This window comes from Megascapheus bottae, chromosome 3, assembly GCF_031878675.1.
Source record: "Megascapheus bottae isolate mThoBot1 chromosome 3, mThoBot2.hap1, whole genome shotgun sequence".
In the NCBI taxonomy this organism is placed as follows: domain Eukaryota; kingdom Metazoa; phylum Chordata; class Mammalia; order Rodentia; family Geomyidae; genus Megascapheus; species Megascapheus bottae.
The window spans coordinates 69,089,938-69,116,321 of NC_143511.1; the positions used below are offsets into that span (position 1 = coordinate 69,089,938).

The 26,384-nt window shown below is 40.4% G+C and overlaps 1 protein-coding gene across 1 annotated transcript in view; it reads left to right on the top strand.

The window, feature by feature from the left end:
• Nucleotides 1–23,909, top strand: part of Rad23b (RAD23 nucleotide excision repair protein B) — a 37,004-nt gene extending 13,095 nt beyond the window's left edge. Inside the window, exons 3-10 of the mRNA XM_090330387.1 lie at nt 2,081–2,160; nt 4,607–4,875; nt 6,336–6,391; nt 11,306–11,433; nt 13,388–13,523; nt 15,962–16,089; nt 16,620–16,835; nt 22,033–23,909. Coding sequence (XP_090186513.1) covers nt 2,081–2,160; nt 4,607–4,875; nt 6,336–6,391; nt 11,306–11,433; nt 13,388–13,523; nt 15,962–16,089; nt 16,620–16,835; nt 22,033–22,146 — 1,127 coding nt within the window. The 3' untranslated portion in view covers nt 22,147–23,909. The remainder of the gene's footprint in view (nt 1–2,080; nt 2,161–4,606; nt 4,876–6,335; nt 6,392–11,305; nt 11,434–13,387; nt 13,524–15,961; nt 16,090–16,619; nt 16,836–22,032) is intronic.
• The last annotated feature ends 2,475 nt before the right edge of the window (nt 23,910–26,384 follow it).

Consider the following 26,384-nt stretch of genomic DNA (forward strand, 5'->3'; position numbering starts at 1 on the left):
CTTTGTTATCTGATATACTGGATATATTTGTGTTTGGTTATTTGAAATTGGATAGGGAAGGGGGGAAAAAACAAGATGGGGGGGTAATGGGGACCAAGACATGTGAAAGGGTATCAATGTATGTGAATTAATGCACCTTCTATCTGGCAAATATCATGTAACCCTTTTATTAATTACAATAAAAAAAAAGAAGAAAAGAAACATGTATATATGTCAGAATTAACCTCACTAGTAACCAGGAAAATGTATGTTAAAGTAGACTTCATCCAAATTGACCAGAGGAAATTTTCTTTTTTTGCTTTTAGAAGGAAAATCTAAACACTTTTATTACTGTGGATGTTAATAAAGTGTGGTTTGTTAATTTCCTGCAAATTCTTCTCCTTTTACTTGACAGAGGAAATTTTGTAGTATTTCCTTTTCTGAGGCAGTTTAGAGGAAATGCTAGCCCAGTGATTCATCACTACTTTTGGCGGGGGGGGGGGGGGGGGGGGGGGAGGCAGTCATGGGGCTTGAACTCAGTCTGGGCACTGTCCCTGAGCTCTTCAGCTCAAGGCTGCCACCTTAACCCTTGAGCCACAGTGCCACTTCTGGTTTTCTAGTGATTAATGGAGATAATAGTCTCTCAGTCTTCAGTGTCCGTGTTGTCTTTGAACCTCAATCCTCAGATCTCAGCCTCCTGAATAGCCAAGATTACAGGCATGAGCCACCACGCTCAGCATCACTACCTTTTTTTTTTTTGCCAATGTTGGGGCTTGAACTCAGGGTCTGGGCACTATGCTTGGATACTTTTTGCTCAAGGCTAGCACTGTGCCACTTGAGCCACTGTGCCACTTCCTGCCTTTTCTGTGTATGTGGTTCCAGGGAATTGAATCCAGGGCTTTGTGCATGCTAGGCAAGCACTCTACCACTAGGCTGGTTCCATCACTACTATTTTTATAGGCCAAAGACTAGAAACCTCCAGAAGCAGGTATAAAATGACAAATTTTAGTGCATAACCTGCATCTCTTTCCTATACATAATCTATATTGAGATGATATTTCTTTTTTCTTTAGTGTTCAATATTAGAAGTTGATCTTAGGGCTGGGGTTCTTAACATTTACCTTTTTCCACTCAAGGGTTAGTCCTCTACTCCTTGAGTGAGTTACAGCTAGTTAATTAGAAATAAGGTCTCACTGACTTCCAACTACGATCCTCAAATGTCAGCCTCCTAAGCAGCTAGATTTACAGGCCCCAGCCCACCAGTGTCTGCTCTCTCAATATTTTTAATGCAATACTTGAAAATTAAAAAAAAAAAACAACTAAATTTAAAGTTGGGCGTGGTGGCTCATGCCTGTAACTCTTAGCTACTCTGGAGGCTGAGATCTGACAATTGCAGCTCAAAGCCAGCCCAGGCACAAAAAGTCCCTAATCTCCAGTTAACCATTGGAAAACTGGAAGTATCCCTGTGACTCAGAGCTCTGACCTTGAGCTGAAGAGCTCAGGGCAGCGCCTAGGCCCAGAGTTCAAGCCCTACAACTGATTAAAAAAAAAAAAATGAAACAACAACAAAAAGTATAAGGAAATGGAAAAATAAAGGAGCCCTGACAGAGTTTCTGACCTTCAGTATAACCACTGTCCTATGTGCTTTATTCATTAGTGAGTTTTATACCATCTTCCCTTTGTGCAGATAGATAGATAGATAGATAGATAGATAGATAGATAGATAGATAGATAGATAGATTCAACACATTTCAGCTTCCTAACATTGAAATGTTTCTGATGTTAAGTATCAAAGTGCAGGTTGTTTCATAGAGTATACTTGGACAATCACAATGTTTTTCCTTAAGATCTCTTAGGTCATAGTTCATGTTTCCTTGTACAGCAAGTCTTATATAATTAAGCAATTGATTGTGTTTAAGTAGCTTACCATTTTGTATGTAGTAAATTTGTTAAGATATTGTTTAGTCATATGCTTATACATTTCTGGTTGTCTTGATACAAGGTCTCAGTATGTAACATTGATGATTAATACAAAGTTGGTTTGACTTCTTTTTTAAGACAGAGCTTACTGTACTTTAACTTTTTTTCCCCTGAATATTAGGTAAAATCCTCAATGATGATACTGCACTCAAAGAATATAAGATTGATGAGAAAAACTTTGTGGTGGTTATGGTGACAAAAGTAAGTTTCAGCCTCATATATATCTTGATGAGTGTGTACAAGTATGTGCAATACTGGTTTTGTTTGTTTGTTTCAAAACTGGGCTTGAACTCAGCCTGGTGCTGTCCTTCAGCTTTTTCAAGGTTAAGGCTAGTTCTTTACCACATATGTCACAGCTTCCTTCCTTCCTTTTTTTTTTTGCTAGTTAATCGAAGATAAAAATTTCAGATTTGGACCAGGAGTTTGGTGTAGTGCCTAGTGGTAGAATGCTTGCTTAGCATGCACAAAAACCCTGGTTCAATTCCTAGGTACCACATACATAGCAAAAGCCACAAGTGGTACTATGGCTCAAGTAGTAGAATTCTAGCCCTGAGCTCAGGCCTTGAGTTCAAGCACCTGGACTGGCACCAAAAAATTTTCATGGGCAGCTGTCTGGGCTGATTGCAAAGTGTGACTCAGGTTTTATCCTCCTGGGTAGCTAGGATACAGGCATAAGCCACTGGCGCCAGGCTACAGTACTGGCTTTGAACTTTTAGACATCATGCTTGCTAGCTTGACACACTACCACTTCAGCTATACTGCGAGCACATATAAATGTCTAAAAATACAATGGTACTAAGTCCACAATGTAGTATTTTATACTTTGGTTTTGTATCTTTAATTCCTGTTAATGGTTTTAAAAATAGACAATTTGTAGGCTCATAATAATTTTTGTTCATTTTTTAGTTTTTTTTTTTTTTTTTTTTTTTTTGCCAGTCCTAGGGCTTGAACTCAGGGCCTAGGCGCTGTCCTTGGGCTTTCTCAAGCATAGTGCTCTACCACTTGAGCCACAGCACCATGTCTAGCTTTTCTATGTATGTGGTAATGAGGAATTGAATCTGAGTCTTTGTGCATGCTAGGCAAGCACTCTACCACTAAGACAAACTCCCAGCCCTCGTATTCATAGTTTTTGTTTTTTGTTTTTCGTTTTTTTGCCAGTCCTGGGCTTGGGCTCAGGGCTTGAGCACTGTCCTTGGACTTTCTCAAGGCTAGAGCTCTACCACTTGAACCTCAGCACCACTTCCGGCTTTTTTCCATGTATGTGGTACAGAGGAATCGAACCCCGGGTCTTCGTGCATGCTAGGCAAGCACTCTACCACTAGGCCAAACTCCCGGCCCCATAGTCATAGTTTTAATGTCATTTTTATGTAAAAGGAAGCAATTGAAATACAGAACCTTTTTTAAAAATTAGTTTTGCTGGAGTAGTTAATTCACTACGTAATTATATTTGTCTAGGAATCAAATTAATTTCTTTTATTCTGCAGCTTTTAATAAGGTTGCCTTAAAGGGACTTGATGTATTCTATTGAAAAATGCTTTAGACATACACTGTAAGCTTGTTATTCTAGTGATACTTCTTAGTGAAGAGAGATTTTTAGAAACTAATAAAACTTGGCATGATTGTTTTAAATGAAATTGAAATTTTTCATTATAAAATGGAGAATATGAATTTTAGGTTTTGTGCCATTAATGGGGCTTGAGCTCAAGTCCTTGCTCTCTTTATTGGCTTTTATTCTTAGATTTCTACTACTTGAGCCCCACTTGAATATGGATCTTGATTGATAGATAATAATGTAATGGGAAAGTTAAGCCAAGTAGGGAAGTTGTATATAATTTTCAGGATCGAATTGTCATCTGATAAATGGTGCCAGTCAGCTTTTTGTTACTATAATGAAATGCCCCAGGCAATTATTTTATATGAAAAAGTGTTCACATCAGCAGCTCCACTTTGGAAGCCAAAAGTCCATACATCGTGACACATGCTTTGGCAAGAGCCTCTCTTGGTTGTTTCATATCATGGTGGAAGCCCATGTTATTTCTGTGCATCTACCAGTGTGCAGTCACAAAATTCAGTCATGGAGACTACCCTAATGTGGATTCCCTCCCTCCATCTCTCCCTTCCTCTCTCTCTCTCTCCCTCTCTCTCCCTCCCTTATGGGACTCAAAGCTCTAGACCTGGGTGCTGTCCCTGAGCATTTCAGCTCCAGGTTACTGCTCTACCACTTTGAACCACAGCACTACTTCTCGTTTTCTGGTTAAATGGAGATAGGAGCCTCTTGGACTTTTCATGCCCAGGTTGGCTTTGAGTAGCTCTCCTCAGAGCAGAGATTGGCCTCCTGTGTAGCCAGGATTATAGGCATGAGTCACCAGCACCAGGTTTCTATGTATTTTTAAATACTGACTTTGTATCAGTACTAAGTAGAAAGAAAGACTGAAATTATTGGCTTAAACTAATTAAGGTTGATAACATGAAATCTCTTAGAAACTTTGAAATATAATAAAGTGATTCACTTTGCTATTGATCATAACATCATTTTACAAAATTATATTCATGTTATAAATTTGTATTAGTGTTTGAAGCATACCTTATAATAACTAGAAGTCCTTTAATAATATATTTTATCATAATTGTTTTTTCTTGTGGTTAGCCTAAAGCAGTGACAACATCAGCATCAGCTACAACTCAACAATCCAGTCCCACCACCACTACTGCAGTTAGTTCCTCAGTCACAACAGTTGTGGCTCAGGCTCCAACCCCTGTCCCTGCTTTGGCTCCCACTTCCACACCTGCATCCATTGCACCAGCACCAACCACAGCATCTTCTGAACCTACACCTGCTATTGCAACTCAGCAAGAAAAACCTGCAGAAAAGCCAGTGGAGACGCCAGTGGCTACTAGCCCAACATCAACTGACAGGTAAATCAAGGACTTTAGAAGATTGTATTTCATAGGTACATAACTTTCAAGTGTTAAATTTGATTTGTTTCTCCCCTCACCCCCCCATTGGTTTTGGCTCTTGAAATCAGGGCTTGAGCACTGTCCTTAGACTTTTTCAAGGCTAGAGCTCTACCACTTGAGTTACAGCACCGCTTCTGGCTATTTTGTATGTATGTGGTACTGAAGAATCAAACCCAGGTCTTTGTGCATGATAGGCAAGCACTGTACCACTAGGTCAAACTCCCAGTCTGTCCTTGAGCACTTTTGCACAAGACTAGTGCTCTTCTTCTTTTTCTGTGTGTGGTACCAAGGAGTCAAACCTAGGGCTTTGTGGTAGGCAAGGATTCTACCAGTAGGCTACACTCCCAGCATTTTGATTTTATTTTTTTAAATCATATTGTCTGTGCTAAGTGTTTTTGAGCTCTAGGTTAGGAACTTAGCTCTGCCAAAAAAAAAAAAAAGCTAAAAAGATTCAAAATTAGTCGAGGGCATGGTGGCTCACGCCTATAATCCTAGCTGCTCAGGCTGAGATCTGAGGATCAAGGTTCAAAGTCAGCCCAGGCACAGAAGGACCTGAGACCTTGGCTCTAGGGTAGGGCAGTAACCTCGAGCTGAAGAGTTTAGGGATAGCACTCAGGCTGAGCTCAAACCATCCCCACCCTCCCCCCCCCCAAAATATATATATATATAATAAAGCAACTAAACACTGAACTTTAGCTCAACCATGTGCTTGTGTCTATTTTGATAGTCATTTTCCAAGCATCCCCATTTATTTCTACACTATTGATTTGAGAGAGAGATTGAAGTCATTATTTTGAGTACATAACATTAGGAAACAGAAATTAATGAAAAGGACCAGAATTACACAGCCTCCTGAGTTAGCTGTGTTTTTAGGTGTGAGCCACCCCACCCATATTTGGCTAAGTTTATTTTATTTGCGCATTATCTTTTTCAAATGAGAGTAAATTGTCCCTGAGGTCATTATTTATATTTTGGGACATTTTGAGGGCAAGATTTTCAGATTAGGAGTGTTAAGTTAGAAAATTTTGGCTAGGGGCCGGGAGTTTGGCCTAGTGGTAGAGTGCTTGCCTAGCATGCATGAAGACCCAGGTTCGATTCCTCGGTACCCCACATACATAGCAAAAAGCCAGAAGTGGTGCTGAGGCTCAAGTGGTAGAGTGCTAGCCTTGAGAAAGTCAAGGACAGTGCTCAGGCTCTTAGCTCAAGCCCAAGACTGGCAAAAAAAAAAAAAATTTTTTTGGCTAAGTTCATACCTCAGTGTCGAGTGTCTGCATAACAAGCTCATGTACTTAAGGTCAAACCAAAAAATAAACATTATAGCCAAACTTGATGCTTAAGTACAAAGAACTGTAGATAGTTCCTAGACCGGTGTGAATTCATTTACTTTTGAAGTTAATTTTCCTCAATTTTTTTCCCAGCACAACCGGAGATTCTTCTCGGTCAAACCTTTTTGAAGATGCAACAAGTGCACTTGGTAAGTATTTAACATGAATATGCTTCCCATTTATTAATTCACCTCTACTTTTTGCTTCAGTATGTTGGCCAGGTTCCTGTTTTCATCTTGTTCCTTATTGGCTTCTAGCAAAAGGCTTAAGAAACCTTTTTTTCTCACCTCTATCAGAATCATTCAACATTTGTTCCACTCATTGTGGTATCTTTGTTACAGCTCCTGCTGACATAATTTATTGGCTGCTAAGTCCATTCCTGTTTGACACACTGGGTAGAAGGCTGGAAAGAAGTACATTGGAATGTGTTCCTCCTTTGCAGTTAGTGGTGCCTCTTAAGATTTGGGGTTGTCTCACTGACTTAGTTCAGTTTGAAATCTTACTACATTTTTATAGAAAATAGTCTATACAGATAAAAATGGTTAAGATTTCCAGAGTTCCAACACTCAAATTTCATTTCTGTCATGAAATTCATGTCAGGAAAATGAAACGCTCTACTTCAGACCAGAAAGCCATGTTTCATCTTGGGTAATTGTTAGGAAGGTATTAGAATGGTAGAAGGGGCTTGCCCAGAGACTTGACTTCTGTAACGTCAGAGACACGCCCAATTGGAGATGGTCCCTAATGCTACTGATGACTCTGCTACCACAATTAGAATGTATTAGTGCTGCTGAGCAAAAGCACAGATCTCCATGGCTCTCTCTGATGCTGCTAATGTTGTTTTCTTTTTACTTCTTTAAGTCACTTATTCCTTCTCAGTTTTGTGATCCTTGAATCCCTTTGTTCTTCAGTTTACCAGCTCAGGGGTTGGTAGGGGAGGGACTGGAGTGTCCATTCTGGAAACTGTTCATTTTAGCATTTGTGACAACATTCTCCCAGTCTATACATCAGGCTTTCTATAGTTCTTTTAATTTTTCCTGACCCTATGTTTGGGTTTTCTGTGATTTTTGCTCTGGGCCATGATTTAGGTTAAACTTTGGGAATGACTAATACTGTGAGTGTGTTGTAATGAGTTCTAGTTGCAACAATAGTGCAAGCTGTCTCTAAGCTCCAAGACTCATTTGTTTACAATGCCAAGTAGAAAATCCCTGTGATTTCCACAGATCTAAGGATCTCAGTTTGAAGCCAGCCAGGGTAGGAAAATCCATGAAGCTTTTGTTGGTGATGGTAGTGGTTATGGGGCCTGGCCACTGTCCCTGAGCCTCTTTATGCTCAAGGCTTATGCTCTACCACTTGAGCCACGTCATCGCTTTCAGTACCACTTCCAATTGCAGTACCACTTCCAGTTTTTCAGTGGTTATTTGCAGATAAGAGTCTCCTGGGAACTTTTCTGCTCCAGCTGGCTCTGAACCATGGTCTTCAGATGTCAGCCTCTTCAGTAGGTAGGATTATAGGCGTGAGCCACCAGCACCTGGCTTATAAAACTCTATTTCTAGTTACCCAGCAAAAAGACAAATGGTGGTATAGGCCATGTGTACTGTGATTTACTGGCCAATGATAGCTTGGACACCTTTTTGCTCTGCCACTTGAGCCATAGCACCACTTTTGGCTTTTTCTTTCTTTCTTTTTTTTTTTTTCTGTGTCAGTCATAGGGCTTGAACTCTGGACCTGGGCGCTGTCCCTAAACTCTTCAGCCCTACTTCTCGTTTTCTAGTGATTAATTGGAGATGAGTCTCATGTTTTTTAGTGCCCAGGCTGGCTGTGAACCATGGTCCCTAGATCTCTGTGAATCCAAGGAATCAAACCCAGGGCTTCATGCATTGTACTCGAGCACTCTTGCCACTAGGCCATTTATGATATTCTTAAGGTCTTACATTTGTTTTTGTTGATATCTTTGGTAACTAGATGACAAAATGTTTTGGCAGCTTGAGCGGCTTTACATCAGAATTGCATCAGTGAATAATGAAGTAAAAATACTGAAAAGTGTTTCATAGAATTGGAAAAGAAAAGTTATGTATCAGTTTGTGGGTTTTTTGTTACATATAAAGAAATGCTTGTGGTTGATCATTTTATAAAGAAGAGGAAGTTTATTTGACCCTCAGTTTTGGAGCATGGCACTGGCATCTGCTTGGCTCTGGTCTCCTACAGAGGCCTCAGTGGCATCATAGTGCCAGAAAGAAATGTTTGGAGGAAAGCATTCACATGCTGAAACAAGAAACTAGAGTAGAATCCCAAGCAAGACCTCACATCTTCCATTCTCATACAGTGCCTCCTTACAACAATATAGAACTTAACATAAAGAGAATCAAGACTTTATTCATTTTTATTGATCTTATGACTTGAACTTAGGTGCTGGGCACTATACCTGGGACCTGAGCTTTTCTGCTCAAAGCTAGCACTCTACCTACCATTAGAGTCAGAATATCACTTCTGGCTTTTTCTGTTGATATGGTACTGAGGAATTGAACCAAGGGCTTCATGTATGCTAGGTAAGCACTCTATGACCAACGCACACTCCCAGTTTCAGTCATGGGGCTTGAACTCTGGGCCTGGGCATTGTCATTGAGCTCTTCAGCTCAAGGCTGCTACTGCTCTACCACTTAGGCCATAGCACCACTTCTAGTTTTCTAGTGGTGAATTGGAGTCTCCTGGACTTTTTCTTTTTTGCTAGTTCTGGGCCTTGAACTCAGGGCCTGAGCACTGGCCTTGGGCTTTCCAAGGCTAGAGCTCTTCCACTTGAGCCTCAGCACCACTTCTGGCTCTTTTCTATATGTGTGGTACAGAAGACTCGGACCCGGGTCTTCATGCATGCTAGGCAAGCACTCTACCACTAGACCAAACTCCCAGCCCTCTCCCAGACTTTCTTGCCCTGGCTTTGAACTGAGATCCTCAGATCATGTCCTCCAGAGTGTCTAGGATTGCAGACATGAGCCACCATGCCTGGCTTGATGTGTTCTTTTCTTTTTTTTAATTTACTTTGGATTGTAGAAATAGCTGTGGACTAGTTTCGTATGATGGCAATGAAAAAATGAAGATGGAATGAGGCATAATTTAGAAATAGGACCTCCCATATTCACAGCTAGATTTGATATGGTAGAAGGGAAAAGGGGATTAATAGCAAAGTTTCTGGTTCCAGCACTTGGATAGACATGCCATTTTTTTGAAAGGAAAGAGACAGAACAGAAAGATACATTTGTTGAGGAGTTGTTGGGATGTAAAGAGGTAGATGTAGTATTCATGGATAACTGTGACTGTAGGGAGAAGAGAGCAGGCAAGGGACCAGTGGAATGATCAGTAAAGCAAGATGGGAAGTAGAGATAGAATAGGATAACCAAAACCACTTTCTTGAGGTATCAAGAAAGGTAAGTCTCAGAGCACAAGTGGAAAAGTTGTGTGTATTAAAAAAAAAAAAAGTTTGGTGTCTCTTCTGTAACTGAACTTTAAGTCCAGAAGAGAAGGCTGGAGAGCCTCCTGGCAGTGGTTTTCTTCAGCCTTTTATGATGTACAAGCATCTAACTTGCTGGTTCCTAGTCTCCTTTCCCTTTCATTTTGATAATAAAGGTATCAGAAGAAAATGGCAAATTTGTTATATTAGAATTGATTGCAGTGCCATTTATACCATACATTCATGTTGAACTCATTTGTCTTTTTTGTTAGGTCATGGGCACTGTCCATGAACTCTTCAGCTCAAGGCTACTGCCCTACCCCTGGAGCCACAGCTCCACTTCCTGTTTTTTTAGTGATTAATTGGAAATAAGTCTCACTGTGCGTGCGTGCGTGTGTGTGTGTGTGTGTTTTGCACGCACCAGTGGAGCCACAGCTCCAGTTCCTGTTTTTTTAGTGATTAATTGGAAATAAGTCTCACTGTGTGTGTGTGTGTGTGTGTGTGTGTGTGTGTGTGTGTGTGTGTGTGTGTGTGTGTGTGTGTGTGTGTGTGTGTGTGTGTGTGTGTGTGTTTTGCAGTTTTGCACGCACCAGTCCTGGGCCTTGAGCTCAGGGCCTAATCACTGTCCTTGGGCTTTCTCCAGGCTAGAGCTCTACCACTTGAACCACAGCACCACTTCTGGCTTTTTTTCTCTGTATGTGGTACCAAGAACTCAACCCGGGTCTTTGTACATGCTAGGCAAGCACTCTACCACTAGGCCAAACTCCCAGCCCAAGTGGCACATTCTTTAGTGCTCGGGGTGGCTTTGAACCTTGCTCCTCAGATCTCCCCCTCCTGAGTAGCTAGGATTATAGGCATGAGCCACCTCGCCTGACTCATTTGTCTTTTCTTAATGGTTACCTTCCCTGACTTGCTGTGTTTCTGTTACTTATGAAACACTAATTTTCTGTCTATACTGTAATAAATTACCACAAATATAGTAGTATAGACCAATAACAGATTGATTATCTTGTAGCATTATAAGTTAGTAGTCTAACTCTTGACTTACTGGCTAATATAAGGGGGTCAGAGTAGCTGGGCTACTCAGCAGACTGAGATCTAGGTTTGAAGCAGGCCCTAGCAGCAAAGTCTGAGATTCTTATCTCTAACTACCAAAGCCTCCATCTAAGGACTCTTGGGGGGAGATTGGGTCTGTCCAAAATGTTCTGGCCAAGTTTCCTATTTTAAAGCTAGCTGATTAATGATTAGCAGTCTCACTTTCATGAAGGAGTGGGGGACTTTGTGTATTCAAGTGCCATTTGGATATTTATAATACTGAGGGACCATGCAGAGGGATCATTAGGGGTAGCCAGCCAGAAAGAAGCATTTGTGCCTGTCCCTTTCAGTACAGGATGATTTCGTGAGCTGTTGATTTCCTACCCTTGGATCGCCTCACTTCCCCTTGGTTGTGTAAATGTAACTTTAGATACAAGTTTCGGTGAACATCTTTGAGGAAGGCCAAGTAAAAACATGGTTATTTATACTGTTACTTGTCTATACTGTGTGAAATATTTTGTTGTACATGTATATAGCGAAGAAATGTATAAATTGTTAAATTTTCCTCTTCTTTCCTCTTCAGTGACAGGTCAGTCTTACGAAAATATGGTAACTGAGATCATGTCAATGGGCTATGAAAGGGAGCAAGTAATTGCAGCCCTGAGAGCCAGTTTTAACAACCCAGACAGAGCAGTGGAGTATCTTTTAATGGTGAGAACCATTATTTGTTGTTGTTGTTGTTGTTTTCTATTCTGTTTATTAATTCAGTGGAGAAGAATAACATATGCCGGCTAATTTACATAGTAAGTTTTCTCTAGATGTGTGTGTGTGTGTGTGTGTATGTGTATGTGTATGTGTGTGCGCGTGTGCACACACCAGTCCCAGGGCTTGAACTCTAAGAATCTGGGCACTAATCTTAAGTTTTTGTGCTCAAGACTAGTACCATAGCTCCACTTGGAGTATTTGGATGGTTAACTGGGCATAAAAGTCTCATGGCCTTTCCTACCTGGGCTGGCTTTGAAATGTGATTCTCAGATCTCTGCCTCTTGAGTAGCCAGTATTACAGGCATAAACCACCAGTGTCCAGCAATTTTGTTGATAAAATGTAACGCTTTATAAATATTCTGATACGGTTTTAGTTAGAAAACATCATGACTACAGAATTGTAGTTACACTTGCGGAATTGATTAGCCAGTTGGATTTAAGTGGCTTACTCCTGTAATCCTAGATATGCAGTATCCTAGAGTCTGACATCTGCTCATGTTGGTTCAAGATCAGCCCATGAGACTTAATGTCTAACTACCCAGCAAAAAGCAGAAATGAAAATATGGCTGAAGTGGTAGAGTGACAGCCTTGGAAGGAGGTAGAGCTCTAAGCCCTGAGTTCAAGCCCCAGTGCCAGCACAGAAATATAAATTAGTTGATTATTCAATTGGAGTTTTACCATTAATTTATATGATTAGAACTCTGCATATGTTTAAATAGTACTGTAGTCCATTCTTTAATTTGTTTAACTTCTGGTTTATTAGGAAATGGGAATATTTGCCATCTTTTATGCAGTTGTAGTGTCCTTTCTCATGAAATGTCTATAGAATATACATCAAAAAAAAGGGTGTCCCTGGGTCGGGAGTATGGCCTAATGATAGAGAGACCCAGGTTCGATTCTTCGGTACCACATACATAGGCAAAAGGATGTTCCAAATTCTTCAGTAGTTTTAATCTGTGAAAACTTAGACATGTCATAATGTAACATGCAGAAAGCACTACTAAAAATTGAATCATTCAAATTCCTTTTGCATGTTTTGTGAGTTAGGGGAAATTACTTTGTTCTCTCCCCCACCCCCACCCCTTCTTTCTTTGCCAGTCCTGGTGTTTGTCAGGCCTGGGCACTGTCCTTGGGTCCTTGGACATTTTCTGCTCAAGGCTAGTGCTCTGCCACTTGAGCCTCAGCACCACAGCTTTTCCTGTGTATGTGGTTCTGAAGAATTAAACCCAGGGCTTCAGGGCTTCGTGCCTGCTAGCTTAGCACTCTGCCACTAGACTGTGCTCACTGCCCATAAGTAATATTTTCCATATGACACTTTCTTAGAAACTGGATCTGTAGAGGGAGATCCTCTTGTTACTTGATCTGTGTCCGTTTGCCTCTTTTTCTGGAATGACTAACTTGTCTTAAGTGTAAGGTTACAAATGCAGACAACTGCTGGTGAAAGTTTTTAAGTTAAGTAGATGATGCTAGCAGGTATCTTACCAATAGACAGCACAGTTAGAGAACATTTCTATGGTTGTGAAGGAAAGTTTCATTGGATAGTGCATCCTTTTACTGGAGTTTTGAATTCTACACCACAATCACTTCTAACTTGAGCCCTCAGGGGCCAAGCACTGTCCTTGAACACTTCTTGTTAAAGGCTAGCACTCTGCCACTTGAGCCGCAGCACCATTTCCAACTTTTTCTGTGCATATGGTTCTGGGGAATTGAACCCAGGGCTTCGTGCATGCTAGGCAAGCACGCTACTATTAGGCGACACTCCTGGCCCCAAGAATTCTTTGCTTTGAAGGAGACAGTGGTTTCCATCCTTTTAGAAATTAGAAAAGCATGTTAAGTAGACATTAAATGTTTCACTAATATTGTCTTGATTTTGTCCTAAAGCTGTGAAATTGTGTTGTAGGGAATTCCTGGAGACAGAGAAAGTCAGGCTGTGGTTGACCCTCCCCAGGCAGCTAGTACTGGGACTCCGCAGTCTTCAGCAGTGGCTGCAGCGGCAGCAGCAACGACAGCAGCGACGACAACAACAAGCTCTGGAGGTAAAGTGGAGTAAAGTGGTATCTTGTGAATGGGAATGAATGGTCTTGAATTTATTATAAAATAGTCTAATCCAAAATAATTCCGCCACCGGGCACTGGTAACTCATGCCTATAATCCTAAGTACCAGGAAGCTGAGATCTGATGGTTGGGGTTTGAACCCAGCCCAGGCAGGAAAGTCCGCTCTTACCTCAGATAAAATACTTAGAAAAGACCAAAAGTGGTTCAGTGGCTCAAGTGGTAGAGCACTAGCCTTGAGCCCAAAGACGCTCAGATAGCTCCAGAGCCTAAGTAGTTCAAACCTCTAGACCAGCAAAAACAAAACAAAAAACTTGAGCCATAGGGGCTGGGAGCCTGCCCTAGTGATAAGAGTGTTTACCTAACATGCATAATGACCTGGTTTGATTTCTTCCCTAACGCATGCATAGAAAAAAGGCCAGAAGTGATGCTGTCGCTGAAGTCGTGGTAGAGCTCTACCCTTAAGAAAGCACACACCCCAATACTCACACCCCAAGTTCAAGCCCCAAGACTGGCAAAAAAAAAAAAAAAACCCAAAAACGTTCATACCCCTTTTTCTATTAGAAAGCAGCTGAAGAGAAATGCTACCAGACATATATAAAAAGGTATTCATGCTTATAAACATCAGTGCTGTTAAGAGAAAGATGCTTCCCAATTTGCATATACTGTTACATTCTGAAACCATTCAAAAGCTGTTATGTGCAGTTTCAGAACCAGCAGGATTGTAGTAGTTGGTATACACCCAAGGAAATGACACCCTGAGAAGTCTAAAATTGTGTGTCTAAAGAGGAACACAAAGTTTGAGTCTCCTTATTGGTCAATGTTCATCCTTCCATTGCCATAGTCTTGACTACAGACCAAAGTCTGGAGCTAGGAGGGGCCCAGGAATGTTGAGCTCTTTCACTTTATTTCCTAGCTCTCCTTGAGTCAGTTCTGTGACAAACTCCTAAGTGAACAGTCTTATAAAGATAGGCCATTTGTTAGTGGGAGACCACATCTGTGGGTCCTTTGGGGTGTTTCCTATATATCACTAGCTAGGCAACTTAATATCTCATTTTCTTCATCTATAAAACATTTTATTTATTTTTATGAGTCTTAAGGCTTGAACTCAGACTGGGCATTGTCCCTGAGCTCTTCAGTGCAAGGCTACTGCTCTACCCTTGAGCCAAGCCCCACTTCCCATTTTCTAGAGGTTTATTGGAGATAAGACTCTCAGGTCTTTTTGTGTACCGGGCTGGCTTTGAACCTTGATCCTCAGATCTCAGCATCCTGAGTAGTTAGGATTACAGGCATGAGCATCACACCCGGCTTTATAAAACAATTTTTAAGCCAGGCACTGGTGGCCCTTTTTTTTTGTCCTTGGGCTTTCTTAAGACTATTGCTGTACCACTTGAGCCACAGCGCACTTCCAGCTTTCTCTATGTATGTGATGCGGAGGTATCAAACCCTGGGTTTTGTGCATGTTAGGCAAGTACTCCACCACTAGGCCATGTTCTCGACCCCTGTCCCTGAGCTTCATTGCTCAAGGCTAGCTAGCACTCTACCACTTGGGAGCTACAGTGTTACTTCTAGTTTTTTGGTGGTAATGAGCCTCACAGACTTGGCTACCCAGGCTGGCCTTGAACAGTGATCATCAAATCTCAGCCTCCTGAATAGCTAGGATTATAAGAATGAACCCCTAGCACCTGACTGAGAATTTTCATTAACCATAAGTGAACTAAAAAATATTCCCTGTATTATACATTTTACTTTTGCACAGTACATTCAAGTAGCATTAGCACTCTGTGATTTATGCCTTGTTTTGCATTATTTGTAACTGTAAACTGTAGACTAAAGAATTACATGTAGCAGGACTGAAATATAATGGTAATATCCAAGAATCATTTTTATTTTCAGATTATATTAAATAAACTCTTGATTTGCAAATCTATCCTCTCAAGCTCTCCGTCCTTCTCTCACATTGTTTTGTTTACTGTCACAAGAAATGATGTTCATATTCTATTCTTAGAAGGGTTTTGGTTTTATAGTCCTGTGACACCTCATTACATATTGGTCAGCAGTGGTGCTGTCTGGTTATATTGCCTGATGACATAATAGCCATCTTATTTTGCAAAAGTAGATTCATACATCATACTTTGATAGAAACACATTTAGGGCATAAGTTCTTAGTAAGTATTTTGTGGTAATATATCCAGGTCAGTCATAAGAAAAGTTTAGTTCCAAGTTCTCTGCTTTTATTGACAGCAGTGAATAACCATCTGCAATATAAGATTTGCGATGTGGTACAGTCTACATCATTTTATTACATCTAGGAACTCAGTTTTCTTTCAACTTTATATTTATTATTGAAAGACAGGATTTAACTAGCTTTTCATTATGTATATTTGCTATGTTTATTTTTAAATGTTTGTGTGTATTTCAGGACATCCTCTTGAATTTTTACGGAATCAGCCTCAATTTCAGCAGATGCGACAAATTATTCAACAGAATCCTTCCTTGCTTCCAGCGTTGCTACAACAGATAGGTCGAGAGAATCCTCAGTTACTTCAGGTGATCAATTAATTTGAGGAAATGTATTTGGAAAGAGGGGTTGGAATGATTAAGTTCTGGGTCCAGTAGCATGGCCTAGTGGTAGAGTGCTTGCCTAGCATTCACTAAGTCCTGGGTTCGATTCCTAGGTACCACATACACAGAAAAAAGCCAGAAGTGGTACTGTGGCTCAAGTGGTAGAGTGCTAGCTTGAGAATAGCCCAAGGACAGTGCTCAGACCCTGAGTTCAAGCCCCAGAACTTGGTGGGGGGGGCAGGGAGTTCTATTTCTTTGTATAGTCCCTAAGTTTCTTTGTTGTTTGTTTTGTTTGGGTGGTCATAGGGTTTGAGCTCTGGGCCTGGGCTCTGTCACTGAGCTCTTCAACTCAAGGCTACCACCTTACCCCTTGAGCCACTGCTAACATTACAGGAAATAACTAAAACATTGCAGTTTCAAAGTTACAGCTTTTTCTCATTTGTATTTAGAATTGCTGTTTGCTTAGCGGCAGTCTTAATATATTTGTTTTCCTTTTTTTTCCCAAACCACCACAGCAAATTAGCCAACACCAGGAGCATTTTATTCAGATGCTGAATGAACCAGTTCAAGAAGCTGGTGGTCAAGGAGGAGGAGGAGGAGGAGGAGGAGGTGGCAGTGGAGGTGTTACTGGAGGAGGCCCTGCAGGAGGCACTGCGGGAATTACAGAATCTGGAAGTGGACACATGAACTACATACAAGTAACACCTCAGGAAAAAGAAGCTATAGAACGGGTGAGTTTAAGTAGAATCAAAAGTCAGTCCTTTTTGTCATAATAGTAATATTTCAGATGCTAAGTTGGCATGTGTGCTAGCGACTACTATTAGTATAGCAGGTGTGAAGTACCCACTGAGGGAGTGGTTTGCACAGCCAAAGTGAACCTTACCCTAAGAATTACATCCTCTTACCCCTGCTCTCACCTCCCACCCTACAGAGTTTCAAAAGAAGAATCTTAAGACATATGCCTAATTGTAAATTAGTTATATTTGAGATTTTACTTTATTGTTCAGTATATTATGAGTTGATAAGAATTGTGTACAGTAAAAATAACATTTTTGCCATTCTGGTTCTCTTTTTAATTCTTACTAGTAGGTTTACTAATGCAGGGTGAGGCACCAAAAATAATCTAATGTTTACAATGTGATGTGTCACTCAGTTTTTCCCTACCTTTTAAAATTTCTAAACAGGAAATTCAAGTAATTTGCCTTACAAAATATCAGAGTTGGAACTCTGATAACTCAGCATTTATAATTCTAATGTATTTAAAAACTCAAGTGGAGGCTGAGTGCAGGTGGTTCACACCTGAAATCTCAGCTATTTGCAAGCCTGAGATCTGAAAATTACCATTTCAAGCTGCCCAGTTAACCATCAGAAAGTGGAACTGAATCTAGGCAAGGTGGCTCACGCCTGTAATCTTAGCTGCTTATGATTCTGAGATCCTGGGTATCAAGGTTCAAAGCCAGCCTAGGCAGTAAAAAGTCCAGGAGAATCTTATCTCCAGTTAATCACCAGAAAACCGGAAGTGGCACTGTGGCTCGAGGGACAATACCCAAGCCCAGAGTTCAAGTCCCATGACCAACAAAAAGAAAATGGAACTGAGACTTAAGTGATCAAGTGCCGTCCTTGGGTGAAAACACTAAGGGACAGCACCAGTCCAAGCTCTGATCCTATCATAGAGAGAAAAGAAACTCATTTAAGCTATATGTTCACAATAATTTGTTCTTTTTACCCAATTATTTTATGGAAGTAATTTTTCTTTGAGGTTAAGGTTATTGGATTTTAATTTTGCTGGAGATAGTATTTTCTCACTTGCATGCCAGTTTAGTTGGTCTATCTAGGAGAAAATTGCCAAGGTAAGGTGGTTTTTCTCCTGTATTTTTTCTTAGATGTATATAGGTTTCTCTAACTCTTAGTTGTATATAGGTTTGGTCAATTTCTAGTTACTTTTTCTAGTATATGGTGTGGATTTTGGGAATCTTATTATTTGCTTTTCAATTTAATGCAGCACCATTTGTTTGAGAAGACTATTGTTAATACATTATATTTGTTTTTATCAAAGTCAGTTGAATATATATATGTATATATATAAAGATTTCTGAATTCTCAGTTCTAAGCTATTTTTATGCTTGTACCTCACCGTCTTGATTACTATGGCCTTCCAGCAAATTTTAAAATTGAAAGGGTTGAGAGCTTCAGTTGTATTTGTTATTCAGAATCCTTGTATTTCTGATTACATTTAAAGTCAACTTGTCCAGTTTTATGGGGGGAGAGGTTATAGTTTGGATAGAGATTGTCCTTATCTTGGAGATAAATTTGGGCTGCATTGCTATGTACTCTATGCTGGCCTCAAACGGGAGATTCTCCTCGGCCTCCAGAGTTCTGGGATAACAGGCACTGTATGTCGCCATGCCTGACAAAGGCAAGGCTGTTAACATGGGTTTCACTGCTTGTGGGAATGGTAGTATCACGTAAGTGTAATGTAAGAGGATTTGGCAAAAGGGTCCTGAAGGAGACGCTAACACATTTGAGAGTTTTTGTTGTTGTTGTTTATGTCTGTGTGCCTGTACTAGGACTCCTCCTCTTGTTTAACTTTTTCCACTCAAGCAGTTGTTCTCCCAGTTAAGCCACATTTCCACTTACTGCTTTTTGCTGGTTAATTGAAGCTGATATTCTGTTAATGTTGTCTACCCAGGCTACCTCAGATCTGAGCTTCCTGAGTAGCTAGAATTACAGCCATGAGCCACGAGCACTTTGGCATATTTTACTCTTAAAAATAAGTTAGGGGAGCCAGGCACGGATAGCTCGCGTTTATTTATAATCCTAGCTACTCAGAAGGCTAGATGTGAGTATTGTGGTTCAAAGCCAGCCCAGGATGAAAGTCCATGAGACTAACCACCAGTTAACTACTAGAAAACTGGAAGTGTTTCAAGGGTTACAGTGCTAACCTTGAGCAAAAAAGCTCAGGGACAGAGACCCAGGAACATGGCCTAGTGGTATAGTGTCTGCCTAGCATACACAAAGCCCTTGGTTTTATGCCTCAGTACCACATACATAGAAAAGGCTGAAAGTGGTGCTGTTGCTCAAGTGGCAGAGCACTAGCCTTGAGTGAAAGGTGTCCAAGAACAGTGCCCAGGCTCTGAGTTCAAGCTCCAGAACTGGCACATACAAAAAAAAAAAAAAATGATGATGAGGTTGAGGTTTAAGAAATTACTAATATGATCAATATGTCTTAGTAATGTATCATTGGCTGGTAAATCACAATACATGTGGCCCAGCCACTTAATGCCCACCACCACTTGTATTTTTGCTGGGTAACTAGAGAGAAAGAGTATCACAAGCCAATATCACACCTTATAATCCTAGCTACTCACTAGCCTTGAGCTGAAGTGCTCAGGGACAGCGCCCAGGCCCAGAGTTCAAATCCCATGACCAATAGCAACAAAAAGTAATAAGTTAGGGAGCTGGGAGTGTGGCTTAGTGACAGACTGCTTGCCTAGCATGCATAGAGTCCTGAGTTTGATTTCTTGGTACCATATATTGACTGATTCTGTACGTTGAACCAACCTGGCATTACTGGGGGGAAATTTCTCGCTAATTCTATAATCTTCCTGTATATGTTATATGTTGCTTCATTTAGTCTGTTAGTATTTCCTAGATTTTTTTTTTTTGCAACTCTATACATAGGAAATATTTTTTTGTATGTTTTGTGATTTTTTTTTTTTTTTTTTGTCAGTCGTGGGCTTGAGCTCAGGGCCTGAGCACTGTCCTTGGACTTTCTCAAGGCTAGAGCTCTACCACTTGGGCCTCAGCACCACTTCTGGCTTTTTTCTATGTATGTGGTACCAAGGAATTAAACCTGGATCTTTGTGCATGCTAGGCGAGCACTCTACCGCTAGGACAAACTCCTGGCCTTGTTTTGTGATTTTTGATACCAGCATAGTAATACCACAAATTCTATAGTTTGGAAGTATTTATGGATTATTATCCTTTGGATAATTGGTAGAAATTACCTATCAAACTGTCTGGGCCTGGGTTTTTCAATTTCAAAGTCTTGTGCTCACAAATGCAATTATTGGAGTAGATTTCATATCTGAAGCGTGATAATGGTGTCTGGACATTCTGTTCCAATCAGAGTCACTATATTGTATTGACCTGCTCTTTTTATCTTAAGTAATTTGTCAGTTTTATGTATGTGGTACTGAGGAATTGAACCTGGGTCTTTGTGCATTTTAGGTAAATACTCTACCACTAGGCTAACCTCCCAGTCCTTGAATGTATTTTTTCTATTGCAACATTGTATGTATAACAACCAATTTTATGGTGGCTTGAAACAACACTGTCTCATAGCTTCAGAATTTTAAGCATGAGGCATTCTAAGTCTCAAGGTGACAATCAAGGGTCTTCGTGGGCTTATGATCTCACCTCTAGTTTTTCATCCATGTTCATTCAAGTTGTAACAAAGTTCAGCCCCTTGGAGCTTTAGAGATGATGATGATAATGATTTTGGTCATGGGGACTGAACTCTGGGCCTAGGCGCTATCCCTAAGCTCTTCAGCACAAGGCTACTGCCCTACCCCTTGAGCCACAGCTCTACTTCTGGGTTTTCAGGCAGTTAATTGGAGATAAGAGTCTCTTGTTGTTTAATGCTCAGGCAAGCTTTGAACCATGATCCTCAGATCTTAGCCTCCTGAATAGCTAGGATAACAGGCATGAGCCACCAGCACCCGGCTAGAGATCATTTTTGTTTCCACCTGTAAAGAAGTAGGAGAGTTTCTTTTGCATGGTAAGTTCATTTGCCCCAGCTAGACAGTGAACCCAGGGCTTCCTGCTTGCTAGACATGTACTTACTACCTGAGCCCCCAGGTGGTAGAGCCCCTTCTATTCCTTGTGCTTTACTTTGCTGTCTTTGTTAGTTTAAGATAAACGTTTTGATTATTAGAGATCTGTTTGATCTCTTTGTGAATTGCCCATATTTCCTTCTGTTGGTTGCTAAGTTTATTCCAAAATGTTGAGCCTCTAAAATGAGATACTATGTATTTTTATTCAAAAGATGGCATGATACTGATAATCACCTATTTTTCTACTATGAATTGAGAATATTTAACCCAAACGTAAAATGTGAGCTGGCTATATTCACTGGAGGCTCAACTTTTTTTTTTTTTTTGCCAGTCTTGGGCCTTGAACTCAGGGCCTGAGCACTGTTCTTGGGCTTTCTCAAGGCTAGAGCTCTACCGCTTGTGCCACAGCACCATTTCTGGCTTTTTTTCTATGTATGTGGTACCAAGGAATTGAACCCAGGTTTTCGTGCATGCTAGGCAAGCACTCTACCACTAGGCTAAACTCCCAGCCCTCAACAGTTTTTAGGTTGCTCATATCCTTACGTTTTTGTGCTCGTCCTGGGGTTTGAATTTAGAGCCTGGGCCCTGTCCCGAAGCTTTTTTGTTGTGGGCTCATGCTCCACCACTTGAGCTCCACCACATCTAGCTTTTTGATGATCAATTGGAAATGAGTTTTATAGACTTTCCTGCCTGAACTGGCTTCAAATTGGGGAATCCTAAGATGTCAGCTTCCTGAGTAGCTAGGATTACAGACAAGTGTCGCCAGCGCCCCACTTCTATAGGGCTTTTTAAACCAGTGCAGTAGCTCCTCATTCATAGTGTTGATGCCACAAAGTTCTTACATGGTATACCTATTAATCTAATAGCTTTAACTAGGAACAAAGACCTCCTTGGGTGTCTGACTGTTAAGGCTCCATCTCCCTAGACAGCAAATCCACATTCATACAGGGCTGAATTCACTATAACATTTTTAGGAGCATTCATTTTATATTTCAAGTGATAATCTCAGTGTTACACTGGAATTCCTAATAGGTGTAGAACGTTCAGTGTCCTGTTACTGATGTGTTGAATTTAATTTTGTTCTTTTTTGCAGTTAAAGGCATTAGGATTTCCGGAAGGACTTGTGATACAAGCTTATTTTGCTTGTGAGAAGAATGAGAATTTGGCTGCCAACTTTCTTCTACAACAGAACTTTGATGAAGATTAAAAGGGACTTTTTTGTATCTCACACTTCACACCAGTGCATTACACTAACTTTGTTCACTGGATTGTCTGGGATGACTTGGGTTCATAGCCACCATGCTTGGTATATGGTAGTAGGTTGTTGGGGGTGGGGAGGGAGGGCTAGGACATAGGTCAGGGATAAATACAGTGCATGTCTGCTTCAGTTAGCAGATGCCGCAAATCCACACCGTGTGTAAAATATACAACCAAAAAAAAAAAATCAGCTTTTGCAGGTCTTTATTTCTTCTAAACAGTAGGTAACTTTTCCTAGGTTTCACTCCTTTTAGTGTACTAGATCCAGAAATTTAGTGTAATGCTCTGCTTTAATTTCTTTGTCTTACTGTTGGTTTCCAAAAGAATCTTTGCTACCTAGAATTTACAGTATATTTCATGGCAACACTGGATAATGGCTTTTTGAAATTGAAAAAAAAATTGGAGTAACTGTAAACAGAAATGCCAAATTATTGATGGTTATTGTTGCTGCTTCATATAGGTATAAAATTAATGCATAAGGAAGCCCATTCTTTCATGTTAAATACTTGGGGTGGGGAGGGGAGAAAGACAACTTTTTCTTAAAATGAATATAATTACTGCTATTTTAAAATTTCCTGATGATTGAATGTGAGATCCTTCTAACATGATTTGAGAAGCTGTACAAGTATATGCAAGGTTTTTTTCTGTTTACATTTTTTTGTTTGGGAAAAATTGGTAGGTGTCTAATGACTGTTTACTTCATTGTTATATTGCAGTAAAAGATTTGAAACAACCATTGCATGTTTGCTTTTGATGTAACCCTTTGTGAAGTTAGCACTTTTGGGGCCAATGAAGAAATGCAGCGTTCACTCTCTTCTCTCTGCCTTTCCTCAGCAGAAATGTGTTTATTAGCAAGCTGTGAGTCAAACTGCTGCCTTTAAAGAAAAAAATTCACAAAACACTTGAGTTCAAAATTAAACCAAATGTTCCAAAACTGGATTTCTGATATTTGTAGAAGTTTTTTTTTTTTTTCTCTCTCTCTCTTTTAAAGAAGGATATGTTGCTGTTAAAACCATTAGTACTATATTGCTTTCAGCAGACACATGGACTGCTATAATTCAGCATCTTTTTTTTTCCCCTGCCAGTCCTGGGGGTTGAACTTGGGCCTGAGCATCCATTGTCTTTGGGCTTTCTCAAGGCTAAATCCCTCCCACTTAAGCCACAACACCACTTCCAGCTTTTTTTTTTTTTATACTGTGTATCTGGTACCCAGGTCTTTGTGCATGCTAGGCAAGCACTCTACCACTGGGCCAAACTCGTGACCCAATAATCTAGCATCTTAATGCATTGAAAGTTTTAGAAGGGTTGGGAAATATGGCTGGAAGGGTTCTTTGGAAAATATCTAATTAACATATTTCAATTCATATTGAAAAAAGGAACATCTTAATAACAGTGTTGACCTTTATTTGGGTTTTTTCATCCTAGTTTTTCTTCAGAACCTCCATTGTAATTGTTATTTGATCATAAAGAGAGGAGGTGGCTATCTACTTGTTCAGTTTATCAAATCTGTTTTCCTGGATGTAAACAAGATTATTTAAAGAAATATTTTTTTCTACCATCTGGTACTAAGAATATGAATTTGTACAGATTTCCCTGAGTAATCTCTTGCAATATTCTTGGCACAGTTTGATGATGACTCTTAAGCTTTTTCGTCATGCACTCGTAATCTGTCTCATAAAAATAAATGAAACCGTGATTTTCCTTCACAATGTACCATGTCTAATTCCATGTGTTTATTCCATCAATTGATAGATGTTTGAACTTTGTATTGCCTGTATGTTTTATAATGGATCATGCATAATGTCTCAGGAGAATAAAATGAGGATTGTTAAGTACATCTTTTAAGGGAAAGCAATGAGTTGGGAAGGGGGAGTGACACTTCAGTTTAGGTGATGGAATAGTCTCATTTATGACATTCTACTCAGAACATAGTGAAAACTGGAAATGGAAAGAAAAGGATAACACTGATTTTCACTGCAAAGTGGCGGCACAAGTTGGTGGCATAGAGCTTTTATTCCTAGCAAAACTGCTAATAGGATGGATAATTACCAGAAGACAGCTCAGGCCAAGGTTTGATCGTTCTTCCATATTACCTTGTTACTGCTTAAAGGATTTTAAGACACATCAAATGGGATGGGCTTCTGTGCCTTTTGCTGTTATTGTTTTAAGTTACAAATAGTTCTGGTACATCTCAATGTAAGTGGCTATTTGACTTTGGAGTTTTGCATTTGAGCTATACTGTCATCTATTCTTGAATATTTTTGTTTAGCTGCTCTAGAAAATGAGGAAGCCTGAATTTATATTTGTATAATTCTTTACCACCTCTAGTTAAATATTTCCTTTCATTGTTTAAAAATAATTGAGTGTTCCACCATATACTTTTTTCATGTATTAGATGGCTAGGATACTAGAGAATTGATTATAAAATATTTTCGATACATCCAACATTGCATTTCTCATTTTTTATATTCTCTCACATAGACTCTTAGGTACAAAGATGACAATGCCTCTTATTGAAATGTCAGTTCTGTTGAATATAACATGTCAGGCTAAGCACTAGATAGTTTCTCTTGGGGCTCCTGCGTTGTCAACCACATCAACATGGAGATGGGATGGATACTCAGTGGGATCGGAGTCATGGATCGTGAAGACTAGTCTACTGCTAGAAGACATTTCAGCTGGTATTGCCTGGCTACATCTACTGTGGTAGCTGCCCTAACGAGATTGGAGTACATGTTTTTTTAGTTGTCCTCCCCTGTCCTTTATCCATTTATTTCATTCTGTGCTTGAGGAACTGAGGAGTATGATAACATGAAATGGTTGAAAAGAGCCTCGCCTATCAAGTTGTAACTAGATTTGCACCTATGACAGGCCAGTACAGTAGTAGGTCCTTTAATAATATGATTTAGCAATTGTGAGTTTTTGTTTTTTCCAGTTTGGGGCCTTGAACTCAGGACCTGGGCACTGTCCCTGAGCTTTTGCACAAGGCTATAGCATTTATCACTTGAGCCACTGAACTAGTTCTGTTTGTGGTACTGGGGGATTGAACCTAACATTTCATGGGTAAGCACTTTACCACTAGGCTACATTCCCAGCCCCCTTATTCAGGAGCACAGGTTAGGAAACATTCAACCCAATTGGAGCTTGCAGCTGGGTTTTTTTTTGTTGGTGGTGGTGGTTGTTTTTTTTGTTTTTTAATGTTTGGGTTGGAGCTTAAACTCTGGGCTTGGGCACTGTCTCTGACCATTCCAACTCAAGCCACAGTGCCACTTCTCGTTTTCTGGTAGTTAATTGGGGATAGTCTCATGGATTTTTACACCTGGGCTGGCTTTGAACTGCAGTCCTCAGATATCAGTCTCCTGAGTAGCTAGGATTACAGGTGTGAGCCATTCTCCCCCTCTCCTCAAGGCTAACACTGTCACAGCTCCACTTCCAGTTTTTTGATAGTTAATTGGAGATAAAAGAATGGTTAATTGTAAACAAAAGAGACTTCCCTGCCTGGACTGGCTTTGAATGGATCCTCAGATCTCCGCCTCCTGAAGTAGCTAGGATTATAAGTGTAAGCCACCAATGCCTAACAATTTTTAAGGAGAGGGAAAAGTTTGAGAGCTGCCACATTTACCCATGTAGGAGGATCACATGTTGGAGACCAAGTTGAAAAATGGTTCTGAGAAACTCCTTTTGGGCCCCTACAATCTTGTTTTTTGTCAGCAGAAACTCTTCAAAAAAAACAAATTGGGGCTAGGAATTTGGCCTAGCGGTAGAGTGCTTGCCTAGCATGCATAAGACCCGGGTTCCATTCCTCAGCACCACGTAAATAGAAAAAAGCCGGAGGTGATGCTGAGGCTCAAGTGGTAGAGCTCTAGCCTTGAGAAAGTCCAAGGACTGGCAAAAAAAAAAAAAAAAAAAACTAGCTGCAGTGCATACCTTCAGCCTAGTCCTGGCCATAGGGTTTGGGAAAAGGCAGAGCTCATTTGAAATGGTAGAAGTAAAGAATGAGTGATGGGAGGCAAAAAAACTGGAAGACTAGAGCAGTATGTATACCTCTGCACTCCCCCTTGTGGCAAGTGAGAACCCAAGCCGAGCTTCCTGTGTCCACAGGAATGGGGGGAGGTCCTGTCAAGGTGAAACACAGCTGCCTTTGGAGACACTAGACTATGGGGAACTGGCTTAATGGGGGGGGGGGGG